Source organism: Calonectris borealis, chromosome 3, assembly GCF_964195595.1.
Source record: "Calonectris borealis chromosome 3, bCalBor7.hap1.2, whole genome shotgun sequence".
Lineage (NCBI taxonomy): Eukaryota > Metazoa > Chordata > Aves > Procellariiformes > Procellariidae > Calonectris > Calonectris borealis.
The window spans coordinates 14,284,140-14,301,820 of NC_134314.1; the positions used below are offsets into that span (position 1 = coordinate 14,284,140).

Consider the following 17,681-nt stretch of genomic DNA (forward strand, 5'->3'; position numbering starts at 1 on the left):
CTTGTAGAGGAATGCATTTAAAGGTTTGTTTTGGGTTTGTGGTTTGTTTCTTTTTTTAATGAACTTTACATTGTAATATTTCAAAAATGTATTCATTATCTTACTTCCGAATTGTTTTATCCTTTCTTGCTTGACATTTCTTGCATGATTTTAGAAGATCCCTCTTCTCCTTTACCATTCCTTGGTACAAAAAGGGACAGCAGATATCGTAAAGGATGAATGTGGATTTCTATTGAGTAAAGATAAGTTTAATGATATTGCAGTGTTCAATTGCCAGAAAATGTATGAAAGCCACCCTCAGTGTGTCTACTAATCCTCTTAGTCAGACTTTGCATACATCAAGGAGGGACTTAATATTTAATTATGCTGTAGGTGCTGTAAGTAGTGGTCCCACAAATCAATGGGCTGCTGGGAAACAAGCCAGCTCTTACAAAATTAAAAATGTACTTTATAGAAGCAGCTACCTATCAAACAGTCAGAAACACAGCAATTTCCAGTTCTCTAATGATTAGTTAACAAAATTAAAAATTTAGGGGTCCTCATTTTTCAAAGGCTTGAGAGTCTTTAATTTATGTTCTAGCAGCATCCCACGCTACTAGAGGGAGGAGGCGTGCGTTGTTTTAATCCCCTTGATGAATTTTATCTGAGCTCTTCAGGTTCTGTAATTTTCTAGTTAACTGGTGCATGAAAAATATGGGTCAAAATACTGACTTTTTTATATATAAAAAATGTTGGGGGAGTGAGGAAAACATGGTTTAGAATGTTCATATCAAATTTTAGCTTTATCCATCTAAGATGGGAAATCCATTTGTTTTCATATAATACATAAAAATGTAGTCTGTAATGACTCACAGCATTGTCTCACATATGTAAGGTATCAACTAGCAGGATATGTGTACATGAATGCGTACATAGTTGTTCAGTTCAGTGACCAGTTACAAGGCATAAGTTACAGTAATAAGAGGGTTTTGCCCCAGGAAGTTACAGCAGCACTAACAAAGCTTCTGTAGGTAAACCAAGGGTTAGTTTAAGATAAGAAGTTAATAACTGTGAAGCTTCTGTAAGACACACCTTGTCTTAAAAGGATTGTTTAATTATTATGCAAATGCAAAATGTAATTACTGTTTGTATACCACTTAAATGCAAATAGCTTTGTCATTTAGAGAAGGTAATCTCATTTAGCCTTTCCCCTCGTGTTGTTATATTATGTTTTTTCATGATCTTAGGGTATACAGAGCTGCTGAGGGCTAAGCATTTTTGAAAATTGGAAGGGATATCTAATATGAATTTAAGATTGTAAATTTAGGCACCTTTCTTATTTTGGGGTTGTTTTCCCTAAAGTTTAGCTTTGAAAAATTGCCAGATTAATTTCTATTTGTGTTGTGTATATGCCCCACATATTTGCCCTTCCTTCATATAGGCAATTTATGTATGCCATGTGCAAGTTTTATGTGTCTCAGCAACCTTAGTAATGTCGACATTAACATAATGACTGTCTGAGAACTTGGCTATGGCTGTCAAGCCTCCATTGCTCTTTTATCCCTCTTCCCCCAGTATATGAAAAATGTCTATCTGTTTACATGGTATTTCTTCATATGACCTCATAAAAAAAGGTTTCAGTGGGAATAATTCAGTGTCCTGTGATTTTCAACTTTTTCTCATTGCCTGTACTTGTGTCAGCTACGTTTAAACCTAAGTTTGGAAAGCAGAATGAAATTTAAGAATTCCCAAGTCATTTTGCTGAAGTAATTTATCAGGTAACAATGACCTGTATTTAGCTTGATCTGGCAAAATATAGGTGAAGGAGCTGTATCTGTTTAATTCTCAGCCATCTTTTATTTGTGAAACATGCTTAATTAGAAGAAAGATTTATGGTCCTATCACCTTTGAGTAAATTTGTTACAATGTTGTTTATAATTCTAGAGACATTGTTTCTCTACTGGTAATGCATAAAAATTAAGTTTAAGAAATTTAATTTAAGTTTTAATTAATATTTTGAAACACTAATTTCCGTTCCTTGAAGATGCAATTTATCCATATGAGAACGTGTGAAATGTATTTTTTCTGGGAACATAAATTGTAGCGTGCATGATTAATTAAATATTTTTAAGATGCAAATGAAATATTTTCCATTAACTACACAAGTAAAACGGATAAGAGAAAATGGAGAGAAAAGCAGTATAGCTTGAGTGAACGTGATTCTTTCGAATGCGAGCCCTGTGTACCGCAGTATTTTGTGGCTAGCAGCAGTTGCTTCAGAGGAAGATAGGAGTGCTCTGGAGGCTCTGGAGTGGATTCATGGGGGATAAATCACTTTCTGTAATAGGTCTTTTGTAATGAAGGTATAAGCAGAGAATGGTTTAAACCTTGCATATTCTGCTCCTATCTCAGTTTCAGAAAAATTAAGAGCTCATTAGTGATGTATTCAGAGTTCTATTATTATGTTGCAAAGCAATTGGTGGATGAACTGTGATTCAACCTTGGGTGTCTCTCACCAAATGCTTGGCATTGGTACACCACACAGCATTGAGTGCAAAACATGTTGAAACTTTGTAGAAGGTTGTTTGTGGTTTTTTTTTTTTTTTTTAACCTCTGTATGTGATTTGGTATGTGGTGGTGTTCTATGTTTTATAGGATAGCAAAATCCAGAACATCGAAGTCCCTGCTCTGTTTTACGTACTTCATCACTTTTTTCCTTGTTCTGTTGTTTACTGAATCTAAGTAAACAATTCCAGTCTTGTTACCTCATCCGCAGTGTTATCTGTGTCTGTAACTACTCTCCCCTTTATCTCAGAGCCTACTGTGATATGCAGTATACCTCCTGAAAGGAGATAGTTGGAGAACTGAATGTGATGTCCTTGTCGAAATTAACAGTCCGTACTTATGCATCCCAACACCTTGATTGCTCTCTTGACTTCAGTGGTACATTAACCAGAGGACTTTGAATTTCTTTCAGTGAGGCTCAGGTTCCTGTTTTGACTTGATGAAGCTAATTTAGCATATTTTAAAATATGGTGGCTTTACCATTGTTTCGTTTGCCATCATATGGTCATTTACTTAGCCTAGATTTTTTTTTTAAGTCAATTGGAAGTTTCTTTCTACAGTGTCCTTGACGAACATAAGCTAGCTCATTTGTGTGCGGTATTATCTATTCAATGCTTGCAGTCCTCCAAAAACATCATTTAATTTATATGAGCAAAGAAGCAGTCATAAAATCATGAGAAATTCTACGTTTTATCTTTACCATCTGATAATAAAATGGTTTTTTGTTTGTGGGGTTTTTTTTTGTTCCTGTTAGCAGATCAAGTTCTTCGTTGGTTTCTAGTCAGGGATGTTGTTAAAAGCCTTTTGAAAATATAAATAAACTGTTTAGGCATTATTTTGTTAATATCCTAAATGAGTATTTTGTATTAAGAACTGTGATGTTCAGTTGATGCCATGTTTTTTTCCAAACAGTCTTATTCCATCAATCATCTTGCTAGCTGACACTTTTTATTTAGAGGTCTGTAAACTCTGTGTCTTCTGAGGACCTCCTCTCAGGTATTCTTAAAATAGTTGTTATAGTAGTTTCTGATAGTTCATGTTGATTGAGAGAGTGAGGGTTTTTTTCTACATTGTTGCTATTATTACATAAGGACTCAGCTATCATGGCTGTGACTGCTGGGACTTTGACTACATCAAATCAAAAAGAAAACCACCAATTGCAGTGCTTACATAATGCCATTTAGTATGACAGTTGCATGATGCTGCCTACCTTCTTCTGATTATTTTTATGGCCACAACAGAGCTACTCATTTATTTCAATTTTTACAGCTTAAATAAATATTACTTAAAATTGGAGTCAACATCAACAACCTGTTGTTCCTAAAAGAGTGTATCTTAGTTTATTGTGGGTTGTTCTTTTTAAAAATGCATCTTTTACTTTGTCAGTTTAGCCTATCTGCAGGATGACATTTTGGAAGGATTAATTTTGACAAGCTTTCATTTACGTGAAAACAGCTTTTAAAGTCATTTTTCCTCTGTTAGCAAGAATTGCAGACTTTGATTATCAAGACACCAGTTGTACATACAGTTGAATACTAGGAGCTTGTGCACACACTGCTTCGTGATGGTAGTGATGATCAGAAAAGGTAAATTGAAGAGCCACTTGTATGAGGTATGGGGGGAAACTGCTTATTTAACAATTCAAAGTTAAAAGTAATTTTTAAGGATTAAAATCCTGTCATTTCCAGGCTGCATCTTCCAACACCCTTTTCTGTTCTAAATGTAGGGTATCTATATTATACATAGATTATGAAATATGAAAAAGTGATTAGTAGGTGGCACATACAAGTAAAATGACTTAGGTGGTTTTAAGTCCCTTGTGTTGCACAAATGTTAGTTTTAGCCATGATTTACATAGAACCAAATTTTTACCTATTAACTGTCACGTAGTCAATATACATTTTAAATTACATGTATGTTAATCCTCTTTCAGTTTTAGCTAGCTAGTTATATAAATCTTTCAAATGCATAATTTTTTCTTTATTTGCCCTTATCTCTCTATTAATATCTATGTACAGTCTTCAGAGGTTTTCTCTGTGCTGAAATGTATTTGCAGATTAGGACATAGTCTCCTACAGAATACAAATGAATGGATTTTATTTTCTGCATGAGTTATGCATTTTGATGCAATAGGCAATGTATTTGCGTTTACTAAATCTGTATGCATTTCTTAGTGTTAGTGAGCTGCATATCAAGCAGATAAGGAATTAAACTATATAAATCAGTTCAGAAGAAAAAAGTTCTTGGGTGTTTCTACAAGATAGGCATCTCAACATGTGGCTGAACCTTTGTTTGATTCATCACCACTAGGCTTCTGGTTGATTTGTTTTTAAACTTGAATCCCATAACTTGCTTATCCTGTTCACTGGCTTCAGTTTGAGCAGGATTTGACCTGTGAGATTATGCATACCCCTCTAGTATCTGTGTGCAGGAGGCTTTCATATGTGGTCAGCACTCATATTTGTAATAAGTTTTAATACGTGAAGCCCAGCTTTGGGGGAAAGTGCAAGAAAACCTGACCTCAGAGTTCTCTCTCCTTTGGGATAGAAGGTATGGGTTGTGAACACAGTTTGTCATGCAAAACTCTTGACTTCAGTTTTAATTTTGTATTGATTGTTCTAAGATTGTTGTTTTGAGAGCAGACACTTCTTTCTGGTCTGTCAGGCAGTGGCTGTTTTTCCAAAGTTTAGGTCATAGCAGCCCACGTTCTCTTTGTGAGTTCAGGACTTGGAATATGGTCCACCAAGAACTCCTGTCTGCTTGTTGGTCTTAAACTCAGATGTAGGGGAGATGTGAGGCCTTTGCATTGGTGTCTCAGGTTATATTCCCCCTAGAAATGGAAATCAACAGTTTTTTGAATGTGGTGGGTTTTTTTAAGTGGAGAACATGGGCTGAACTGCATCATAACATACAGATTTACTGATATTCCTTAATAAAGTTGTTGCTTTTTATGATTTGGGATAACTCCATAGGTGTGGCTTCAGAAATGCTTCTTTCAACGAACGGAATTTCATCTGCAACATTGGTCCAGGCTCCAAACCAGATTGTGTTTCTCTTACAATGTTTTTTTCGTAAAATAGAACTAAATTCCATCATTGTACGAGGGCATTTGTGAGCCCGGTAGAACATTTTTTAAAAAGTCGCCATCTCTCAGCTTTGACTTACTACCATGTAATATATTTCCATTTACTAAGATCCAAAATGGATTGAAAGTAGGAGTATCCACATGTGAACTTGGGCAGATGGAAAAAATAAGATGAAAAAGTCTTATTTAAAACTGACAGGTTCCTCTGCCATGAGGGGAATGTATTTGGAATATATTTCTCAGAAGGTAAAACTCATCTGTGCTAAAGGAAAAATGGATTTCTCAAATGACACACATTAGCATACAAAATTTTTTTTAATGTCACTTAGTTCAAAGGAAAGCTTTGAACTTGCCAGGTTTACAATTTAGTTGTGTGTATGTGCTTTTCAAACTGTACTTTTCTTATCCAAATGGTGTGAGTAAACTAATACTTTTAAATCTAAACCACAGCTTTCCATGGGTTTTCTGAAAAGTAAAAGTTCTTATTGGCTTTCCAAAAAATAGGAAGTAAGTGCAGTACTAAGACTGAATGCTGAGTGAGGAGGCAGTATATGTCAGTGCCTTGCAGCAGTCATTTAGCAGTATTCGTTTTTCTAGGAAATATTTTGATTTTAATTCTAGAACATTGTGAATATTTAAAGTATATAAAACATAGTGCTGTATAAATGTGTTCTTTAAATTATATTTCTTAATTGCCTTTAACTCTGTACGTGGCAGTATGGTGCTAGGACATAGAGTGAAAAGTACTGTATCACATTATTGTTTAAACTTCAAAATTTCAATAAATACTGGGGAAGGAACTTTAAGGATATATTAAGTTTGAGGTGAAGTCTGCAAAATATATCTTTGAGAAGCAACTTTTGCTTGATCTCATTGACTCCTGTTCAGCTACCTTGTGAGAGTACACATTTCACACACTGAAAATGGTGAGCTTGCTTGAGTCCCTGTGTTCCCTCAATTCCACTTGGAAACTGCATATAACAAAATATTGTGGGCCCAGTGTTTTTGTAATGTAAATTTTAATTATTGTGTGAATATATAAAAATGTCAATGCTGGTTCAGCTCAAGGTCCAATCCAGTCCAGTATTCTGTGTCCAACAGTGGCCAAAAAACAGACATGGAAAGAAAATAGGAAAAGTATATATGAAATTTACTCCAGTATCGTCCTCATCTCTGAGTAGTCAGAGGGGTTTAATTAGGAATAGAAAGTGGCAACAACTCTGCGTAGACTAGCTGTAAACTCAAGTGTTACCATGGCAAAATCTAGTAAGTGGAATCTTGATAAAGTCAAGTTAAGAAGAGCTACCTTTTGAGTGATAGGTGGGACTAATTTACCAGAAAGATATTAAACTTGTTTACTTGGTTACACTTTAAACTTGTTTACTTAAGTCAAAAAACTAATTCTATTAGGAAGCATTCTAGCTCAAACAGAAGTTATGATTTTAGTGCAAAATTATTGCATAAAATTGTACATAGAGATATGTAGATTATCAATATTGGCCTCCTCCGTTAGATGTTTCAATATGTGCATGTGGTTTTGCTTTGTTTCACAAGTATGTAATGTGTCTAACATCAAGGTTGATGGGATGTCTAGCATCTTGGAACAGTTTGAAGAGAATGAAATAAATAATATCCTTTAAAATCTCCTAATCTTATCTTTGCAGGGTCAGTAACTATACATTTTCAGAAACAGTTGTACACTTTTGCAGTTTATTTTTACTGGTGATTTTTCACATTTGTGTTCATATTGTGAGTAATTACTTTTAAATATCTATTTAACTTAGTTTGTAATTTTATATGTCTTCTGTAACAAGCTTTTAGCTTTGCAGCCTTGTACTGGAAATAGGTTTCAGTAACTGCTTGTACAGACTTTTCAGTAGCTGCACAGATACCAGCAGAATAGGGAATGACGGACTACAGGTTGACCCACAAGATGGGAAGATTAAATTCTTCAGTGACCAACCCTGTCTGACCTGTTTGTGTAGGAAGGACAGTATTTTCTTTGCTGATTTACCTAATCAGATTGTAAACTCCTTAAGACAAGAGTGTTGTATTTTTGTGCTGTGAACAGCACACCAAGATGGCATTTACAGAACTTCTATCAAATTGTTATTAATCTTTTCAGTCATTCCTTATAAACCATGTTAAGCCCTGTCTAATGAGTGGACGCAGGTTTTAGCATCAGCATTCCCTATCTCAAAGCTGAATAAAAATCTTTCATGTCAGATCTGCCTATTATTTTAAAATGCAGTATAGATGAATTCTCTACACTAGAACTTGGGGGTGGGGAAGATAAATAAAAACATAGTGCATTTTACAAGGGAGTCCTGACAAATTGAGAATGTATCATAGCAATAAGGGACTAGTCAAATGCCTGCTTAGTGTTTCTATTTTCAATGCCATATTAATTCAAATCTATGCTGCAGTGAGGAACATGAACATATTTTGAAATATTTACATTTCAATCTGGTGAACGTAATAAAAAGAATTTTATAATCATGTAAATCATAGGGTTTTGGTTGCAGCTCTTGGAAACCACAAATGTCTCTGCCTTTAATACAGGGAGTTGGTTTTAAGCACAGATACAGCTTTTTTCAATAAACAAGCAATTATAATGAAGCAAAATTTTTTTCTGATTTCTGCATCTCGATTATTTGGCTGCAAACACCCTTATCAATTATTCCCTTAGAACACTAGTAGTGAACAAAGTCTGTTGATGAAAACCATGGCTCTGCCATGCTCACAGGGAGTAAAACTGTAATTTGCAGAACAGACTTCATTGGGCAGAAGGAGGTAGGGGTCTGCCTGCATTACTTCTCATGCTCACCCTTCTTGTATGTAAATAGGCAGTGTTTTGTATTTCATCTCAGGGGAAGGAGAGGATTGGATTGGCTGAATCTTTTTATTGGCATTTCCATTTCTTAAACAAAACTCTTTCTAGCTTATCAGCCAAATTGGTCAGCGCCAGATTCTCAAATTATATAGCTTTAGCAATAAACCATTTACAGCTCTATCAGGCGTCTCTGTCCTTTAGGATTAGGAGAAGATTATATAGTGGATATCTATGCCTCAGGGACACAATTTAGATACATAAACATTCCACTGTTGCTGCCAACAGTGATTTTAAACTAACTTCACTTTCAAAAGTGAGATAAGGTACTGAACTAAACAACTGATCCTGCAGACTGCCATGCCAAAGGTTTTCTTTATCAGTCATGTATTATGTCCACAGCTTTTTTTAACCTTATCATTCTTCAAGTGTATCATCTTATAATTTTTATAAAATACTAGGCTTCTAAAAGCTACACAACAAACTTTTGAGGGAACTTTTTGTGTTTGGACTACTTAGTGTGTGTCACGTGATGAGTATTTATAAAGCAATACTAGATCTATGGAACAAGATTATGAGTCAAACCTTTGTGCATTGAAAGCAGCTAAAGTATGTTGAGTGGTTTCAACATTTTGGGCATCTAATAGGATCTAATCTGTGAGGGAAGAGAATGATGTAAGTCTTTGAAAGATTTTATCATCAGGCAGAACAGTTTGGGGTTTTATTTGAGGAGGGATTCTAAGTGCATTAAGTTTTTATTTCAGCACTGGATATAAAGAACATGCCTTCCAAGTTTGCTCAGGATGGCTAAAGTCAGATAACGAGTATGTTTGTGCTCAGATAATGTACTGTTGAAGAGATTACAAGTATCTCAACCAACTGCCAGATTCTTCTTATCACTTAAACTTTAGCAGTAAAAGCACCCATACCCGTATAGTTCACATGTTTTTTTATATAAAACCAAATGTTTTAAAAAGCTTGTAGGAATCTTGTCTGATATAACTTCCTACTAGCCAAATGATGTCAAAACTGAGATATTTTGGCCAATTGTTTGATAAATAAGTGGACTCCAGCAATAGATTTTTCAGCAGTGTTTTAGTTTTCTTAAGATTTGCAAGTTACAGCAAATTCACAACTTTCCCTTTTAAGAGGATGGGTGATTGAACATATGCTATGTTAAGTCTCTGCTACTGGTAAGCAGACCATAACTACTTGAGGAAAAATAGCTGTTTTGATGGCTAAAATCATGTAATTCAATGAGGTGTATTGTATGGCTATACTCAAAGACACACAAAATAATAGATAAAAAGAAAATCTGACTTTTGTCTTCTGGCATACCATAGCTGCTACGCGGTGTAGCTGCTGTTTGCAATCCCATTCAGAAATGTGGTTAATTTTCTGTCTTGGTCAATATTTCAGAAAGGTGGACTGATTTTTGCCTTTATTAAGCAGCGATAATGTGGGATGAGTCAGAACTCCTTTATGGGCCATTCCAAGCACTGCTAATTAATAACAGGAGAAACTGGGAAAAGATGTAAAAGCAAAATGCTTAGGAGGAGAATATACAATAAAGAGGAGTTTGCACTGGTTCAGATAGCTGGTAGTATCTAATGCAGTTTTAAGCAACACTCAGTGCTGTTTGTGTAGCCTGTGTTTTGCTTTGTTAATTTCCTCTATATTTTTTTAAGGAACATTAGCATATGCAGATGTTTGCATATTCTTGATTTTAAACATATGTAGTCCCTTGTTGATAATGAAATTGTGTATTTTAACAGTTTAACATAAGATTTGGTTTTATTTAATTTGTATTTCGTTTTATAATCTATCATGAGTATCATTTATAAAATTAATTCCTCTAATTGACTTTCCCATTGTGGTAAATATTTGTGCAGCCTTTTATTTTAATGAAAAACATGAAGCCAGCTGTGTTCTACTGCCAAAGAGAAGGCATGAAACAAGGGAAAATCAAGACAGAATTGAGCAAATCTGTTGTTAAAACTGAAAGTCCTTGCTTTCCTTTTCCTTGCTTTTGTTTTTTTCTTTTTTCATATTCCTTTGGGGTCATCTGAAGTTCAAGCATACTCCTTGCTACCTTGCTATAGGTCTCATTATTCTGTTTAGTGACAGATTCTTCTTTACATGCACTTGTGCTATCAGGGCTCCAGCTGTTCATGGCAGGTTATCTTTGCATGGCCTTTTAGAAGGATGGGTTTGGTTTGGTTTTTTTTTTTCTAAAAAAAAAAAGAAGGGGGGGAAAGCTGAGTTATAGTATCCCATTACCATGGTTTCAAGATGATCATACTGGTAAAAATGCAGTGCCTTCTTGCATTACAACATTCAGAGTCATTTGAATAGATCATTCAGAGTCCTACAAAGAGAGTGTTCAGTTAAAAGTGGAATTTTTAATCTTTTTGCTGTGTTATTACAAAACAACAGGCTTAACTAACCATGGTAACTTAATCTCGGCTAGCTTTCACGTCTGTTAAGATGAAATTTCTACCTTTTAACACAGAACGTGCTCGGTTTGTGCTGTGTGAGGTGGCTGCTTCCTCACCATGCTCTCCCTCAGCCTTGGAAAGAGGAGACGGTATAGAGGAAAACCTGTGTTCTCTGTGTGTGTGTGTGTGTGTGTGTGTGTGTGTGTATATACACACACACATACACACACGCACACATATATATATGTATAGTAAATATAAATTTAAAAAAGCCTCATTCCAATGTGCTGCTTCAAAGTATTGCTTTCTTGCAGCAAGGAACTATCACTTTTTTCCTGGTTTGATTGTAACTTCTATTTCTGGAGAATTATAAGGAAAGAATTAGAGAGAGGGCAAGGTATCTTGTTATTCAAACTATAAAGCAGTGCAGAAGCTATTTAAGGCAAGTGCCTTGATTTACTTCATAGCAGATAATATTGCTACTTTACTGATATTTAATTTAAAATGCTCTCTTTGTTTTATAGGAATAATAGTACCTTGAAATGAAGATTTTAAATGTTTTATTGTTGTCTGTGTTTCTGGTACATAGTGTTGATCTTCTGCTCGTTAGGATTTTTCTAGTAATGCTAGTGGGGAAACAGTGCATAGATTTCAATGATCTTGATTGTGTAAGGGCATATACACATAAGTTAAATACAGCTGCTTCTCAGAAGGTACAATTTTAGACATTGTGCAATCTTATTTAAACCAGTGGGACTACTTATCAACGTGTAATGTGAAGTGTAGACACAATCTTTGCAGAATCAGCGTGTATTTGATGATGCTTTCAACTCAGGAGTACTTTTGAAAAATATTCCTGATACAGTTGACTGTGTGACCATTGTCACACACAGTCAGGCATTCTTGGTGTTAAAGCAGGGTTTTACATCTGAATCTTGGCTTTTCTTCTTCAAAAAAAAGTTATTTTAATAACCACGTTGTCACAGGAGTGAAATAATGCTTAAAACATACTTGATACAGAGATATATGTGGAGTATAGGGACGACTGATAGATGCAGCAGAAGCATAAGATACATTGGAGAAGGGAAAATAGCTAGGACTTAAAAGATGGGGTGGGGAGTTTAAGGTAGGATAACACTAGGCATTTTTTTGAAAGTAATCATATTTGTCATCTACCCATCAATACTTAGGTATTTTCCATTTGTTGCTCTTTCATTATCCTTCCATTTCCTCTATCCTTAGTGCTGTGTTTTTAGGTCACCATATGCACTCTTAAAAGTATGCATACTTTTACGCTATGTCGCTACTTTCTAATCTTACCTGTTTCACAGAAAATAGAAGTGACATGCATTTAAAATGTCATATAAAAAGTGAATTTTCAATAGTTTTCTTAAAAACTATAAACAAATAACACTGTAGAAAGTTTATTTTTATTACTCTTAGTGGGAAATGTAAGTGACTTGAAAAAGGCCATTGTAGAAAGAAATATTGCAGAAATGCACACCATATTTAAGAATAGAAAGTTAATTCTTCTGATTTACTTTGATTGTATTAATATGTGTTTTGTTATGAGCAATCATGTTGCAGGGATCCAGCTGTTCAAAACACAACATTATAATGTTAGATTAATTAACCTCATTAAAAAAATGTAAACCCGAGCCTGTAAAGATGCATTATTAGACAGAATTATTGGAATTCAGTTCATGTTGAGTAGAATCATAGAATCATTTAGGTTGGAAGAGACCTTTAAGATCATCGAGTCCAACCGTTAACCTAACACTACCAAGTCCACCACTAAACCGTGTCCCTAAGCGCCAGGTCTACACGTCTTTTAAATACCTCCAGGGATGGTGACTCCACCATTTCTCTGGGCAGCCTGTTCCAGTGCTTAACAACCCTTTCGGTGAAGACTTTTTTCCTAATATCCAATCTAAACCAGAATAGGATGTCTGATCTACTCTTATCTACTGTCTGCTACTAATGGCTCAATTTCTGTGACAGCTTTTCTCACCTATTAATATTATGTGTGCCATTTCTTGCCATTTTTACAGTTATCATTAGAGAGATCTGAACATTTAGCCTGTGTTTTGAAGTAACATGCTGTTTGTGCAGATACACTAAAATGTACTCAATGGACCATCCAGAATGCTACTTACTTTGTTTAAATATTTAAAGAGCTAGTTGTCTGAAAAAGGAGTTTGGGGACAGATGAAGCAATGTGAGAACTTCTGTTGTCTAGATAGTACATAATTTGCTAAATTGCTAAATATTTTTGATCCTTAGAGGTTAGCATGTCTTATGTCCCTTTTACACTTTCCTGTTCTTCTCCCTTCTCTTTTCAGCCTTGTGATTTAAATATTGAAGATTATAATATTTTATATTAACAAGTATAGATGGAATTTAGGTATATTACAGGTGGGTAACTGATGTCTGCTATGTGACATTTGCAGCACAGAAAAGTATTTTAAATGGACAGATCTCAGAAACATTTCTTCACTATTTAAAATGTTTTAGTATGCGGTGCTTTCAGATGTACCCTGGAGACAGAAGCGAACAGTTTTTCAACACTAAATATTTTAAAGTCACAAATTATGTAGGCAGCTCAATAAATGCATCAGTAATCTTTGTTTTCCAACATCTTTTGAAAAATTTGCCCTTGATCTATCAGAGTCGCTTTGAAAAGATGAGAATGCTATCTTTAATCTTTTAGAATAGCTGTAGGACTAAGGAAAACTTTGTCCATGTTTGATGTCTTGAACTACTTGGGCTGAAACAGAAAAGTTAACAGTTAGTGCTGTGTATCTTCAGCAGAATTATAAGATGAAACTGAAGTGTTTGATATCCTGGAACTTTTTGAACTTTGGAAGAAAAAATTTCATGTTAGAATCTGTTAATAACGCAGAGGAAGCTACCTTATTATTGTAAAAAATTATTTTTAAACTCCAAGAACTTTTGTATGTCAGGTAGACAGGAAATAGCTATTCCACTTGTGAAAGCCCTCTGTCCTAGTTTCAGCAAGGATAGGGTTAAATTTCTTCCTAAGAGGCCTGAACCACCTCTTAGAAATTATTGGTAATTGCACTTGCTTCTCCTCGGAGAATGAATTTAAGGGGGAGACGGGATGGGACACTCTCTCCCACTTGTTCATCTTCCCTTCCATATCGTCAGAAACTCCTTTTTCTTCTATCCTCTTCACAAAGATGTCCACAATATTCCCTGAGAATTTTGAATATCCTTGGGATGCTCAAACAAGCATGTTCATATTGCTATGTCTCCTGAATGTGGTTCAGGCCTTGTTTAGGGTTAAACAACTATTCAGGAATACTGTCCAGAGATCAACCCTCAGGAACAAGAAAAGAGGGAGGGCAAGCAGCGGTGCCTCATTGGGGCGGGCGGAGCGGCGAGTCTCGGGGGCGGCTACAGACACGGTGGCTACTCAAAGCCCCACGTTGGGCACCAAAAAGGACTGTCGTGGTTTAACCTGGCAGGCAGCCAAATACCACGCAGCTGCTCACTCACTCCCCCCGCCCCTCCAGTGGGACGGGGAGAGAATCGGAAGGGTAAGAGTGAGAAAAACTCGTGGGTTGAGATAAAGACAGTTTAATAGAACAGAAAAGGGAAAATAATGATAATAAATAATGATAGAATATACAAAATGAGTGATGCACAATGCAATTGCTCACCACCTGCGCTGACCGATAACCAAGTAGCGATCGGTACTTCCTGGATCACGCCTACCCTTCATATACTGAGCATGACGTCACATGGTATGGAATACCCCATTAGCCAGCTGGTCTGGCTGTCCTGATTATGTTCCCTCCCATCTTGTGTACCTAGCTCAGTCAGTAGGCACGGGAGCTGTCCTTGGACTAGGAGGGCACTTAGCAACAACTGAAAACATCAGTGTGTTATCAACATTCTCCTCGTACTAAATCCAAAACACAGCACTAGGAAGAAATTTAACCCTATCCCTGCTGAAACTAGGACACCCTCCTAGTGCGATAGCCAAACTTTTAAACAGAAGCTGCTTCTCATTTAGTAGCAAGTTGGTTCTCATTTATAGCAACCTTTCTTCAACAGTCAGACCTTTTACCTTGTACTTTTTTACCATGCAAACTGCAAGCAGTAATTTTCTGTAAAAGAACTTGTCATCAACTGAAGTAAATGCAAGTCTTGGCAAAAGCTGCAGGTTTTAAACTTACATGGACATTTTTCCTGAGGTAGAGTTGTCTGGTGGCTGGCTGATGGGGTGGGGGGTTTTATTTTTCTTAGGTTCAAACACCTCTACAGAGAAATATTATAGTACTTGTCAGCAAATTTTCTTCACGGGGTAAATTAATTTAGAATCATGTTTCAGGGCTCTTTCCTGTGGGAGAAAAGATTAGATGCTGTGAATTCAGATAAAACTATTAAATTTTCATAGGTGAGTGAGAGTAATATATATTGGGGAAGAACTAGACATACCCATTCTTTAAAAATACATATATGTCTGTGTGTATATATGTTTAGATATTGAGAAAAGGAAATTGAAGGAATTTTTGGTTGTTTGAAGAACATAGAGATAAGATCCTCTGAACTAATCAATGAAGGTACTTGTTTTAAGAACGTACACCTAAGTCATTCCCCAACGTCTGTGTGCTCTCCTGTTTTGTTTGCATGTAATTGAAAATGAGAGGTAAGAAAATGGGTTTCTGGGAAAATTACGCTCACAGTGTTCCTGCGTTGTTTTACAACAGTGATATCCTTCACAGACAGTTTGTTGATTGCTTTTAAATCATTGATTTCTTAAAAAAAAATCTGTTGGGTTTTTTTTTCTTCTCCCAGGTAGAAATAACAGATGTTGAAAATGAAGAAAAAAGGTATGGTCTCTTCCTGGGACTTCTGGAGTCTAGTCGCAGTCTGTCTGAGTTTCAGCACTTGGTTTTACTCCTTCAAGCTTGGCCACCGATGGACATGAGCAACAGGTGAGCATTTCTTCAGATAATGTAACAAAAAAAAGTTCCAAGTCTTCTTGCTTGATAATATCATGTAGTTTTCAGTCAATGAATTCAAACATGGCTAAGAGGAGTATGATGGTTGCAAAAGGTCATACTGGGAAAAATAAATCGTTTATTTAAAGCAGAATTGAATCAATCAGTTTCTTGTAAAAACTATATATACATATGTAGTATACATCATGGAGGAGGCAGAAAACCATTTTGTTGCCTGAACTGTTGCACAGGAGGGTTTTCTATCTACTTGAATTTAAAATTATGTACTTTGCTCTTATTTTTGGCAGTATCCATAAAAATCCATAAAAAAGGAATAGAAAGTTCTGACTGGTTTTTCCATTCAAAGTTACACTTTGCAGAAAAACCCTTGAAAGTTAATGGTCAGATGGCTGTGGCAGACAGTCTGCAGGAGGTCTGTGAGGGTAATGGTACCAAGCAATAGTACTTCTCTTTTCTAGATCCTCTACCCATTATTTCTGTCTCTGAATAAAGTATCCAAAGTAAAGAATATATAGTAGGGAAGACATATCCTAGCCCAACAATTTAAAATGAAAATAATTATTGAAACCTTCAGTATTGCACCCATCAGAATAGATATTTATTGAAACTTAATTTGCAACACCTTTACATTATTTTTAACCAATTCTTTGGGTTTTGTCTATGACTTTCTCAACACATTTAAAGGTAAAAACTTTAGCTGTTCTATTTTATAACTGATGATCACTTCTAAGATATAAGGATTCATATAATCTTCTGTTACGAGGCAAAAGTCACATATCTTTCAAGGAGAGCAGTAATATTAATAAATTTTTGGCTAGTGAGTACAATGTGCCATGTTTTATCTGATGGTAGTTAGGTTAGAGACATTAAATAATGCTTCCATTGCATTACTTTGGGGGTATTGATTACAACCTATTTTAACCTGGCGACTACACTCCCCAAAGTGTTCATGTGCATTGATTTGTCAGAAAAGTTAAGGCTTATCTTTTCATAAAAAGTAACTCTCTTGTGTACTTGTAGAGAACTGGATTACCTTCCGTTAGAAGGTAATCTGTAAGGGTTATTAACCTTCAAGCCTGCAGTTTGTTTGCAATTTCTGGATGAGCATTAACCTAAATTCTTTATGACAGTTTTATGAGCCAAAAATTGTCTTCAGTGCATTAAGGAGTACAAGGACTGCTGTGTGATCTGTCACAATCTCATATTCAGCTTTCCTTTTTAGTTTTGTTTTAATTGTAATTGAAAATTGGATGCCTCATAGTGTGTGGGAATTGTCAAACTTTGTTTAAGGTAGTGTTCAGATTAAAAAAAAAAAGTTTTAAACTTATGGAACTTATGGTCAAGTGAAATACTGCTGCAATTAGCAAAATTCTTTTTCCTTGGGTTGAACAGAAAGACTAAAGATTTTGTGAAAGGAGAACACTTCTTGTATATAGTTCTTGTCTACTGCTCTGTAAAATTGTTTAATTTTATCTCCCGCTTGCTGTTCTGTTCCTTCAGGCTGACTTCCTAAAATGAAGAAGAGAAAACAAAATAATGATTAAATGTGATTTTTAGTCACAACTAACAGTGGATTAAATTTCAGAGGTGGGATACCTCTTAGTTCCAAGATCGGTGAAGTCTGAAAATTTGTGCAAAATACTTTGATCACCTGTATCATAACTCATTTAGGGTCTAAAGTAGTTAGTATAGCTCCTAGGCATTTACATAGTCACAATTTTGACATAAAGAAATCAATTTGGCTAAGATAAGAGGCAAGAGAACAGGGTAAATTAATTCACAACCTTATACGC

The 17,681-nt window shown here is 35.5% G+C and overlaps 1 protein-coding gene across 1 annotated transcript in view; it reads left to right on the forward strand.

The window, feature by feature from the left end:
• Positions 1-17,681, forward strand: part of NBAS (NBAS subunit of NRZ tethering complex) — a 209,439-nt gene that overhangs the window by 159,781 nt on the left and 31,977 nt on the right. The window contains exon 49 of the mRNA XM_075145030.1: positions 15,722-15,861. Coding sequence (XP_075001131.1) covers positions 15,722-15,861 — 140 coding nt within the window. The remainder of the gene's footprint in view (positions 1-15,721; positions 15,862-17,681) is intronic.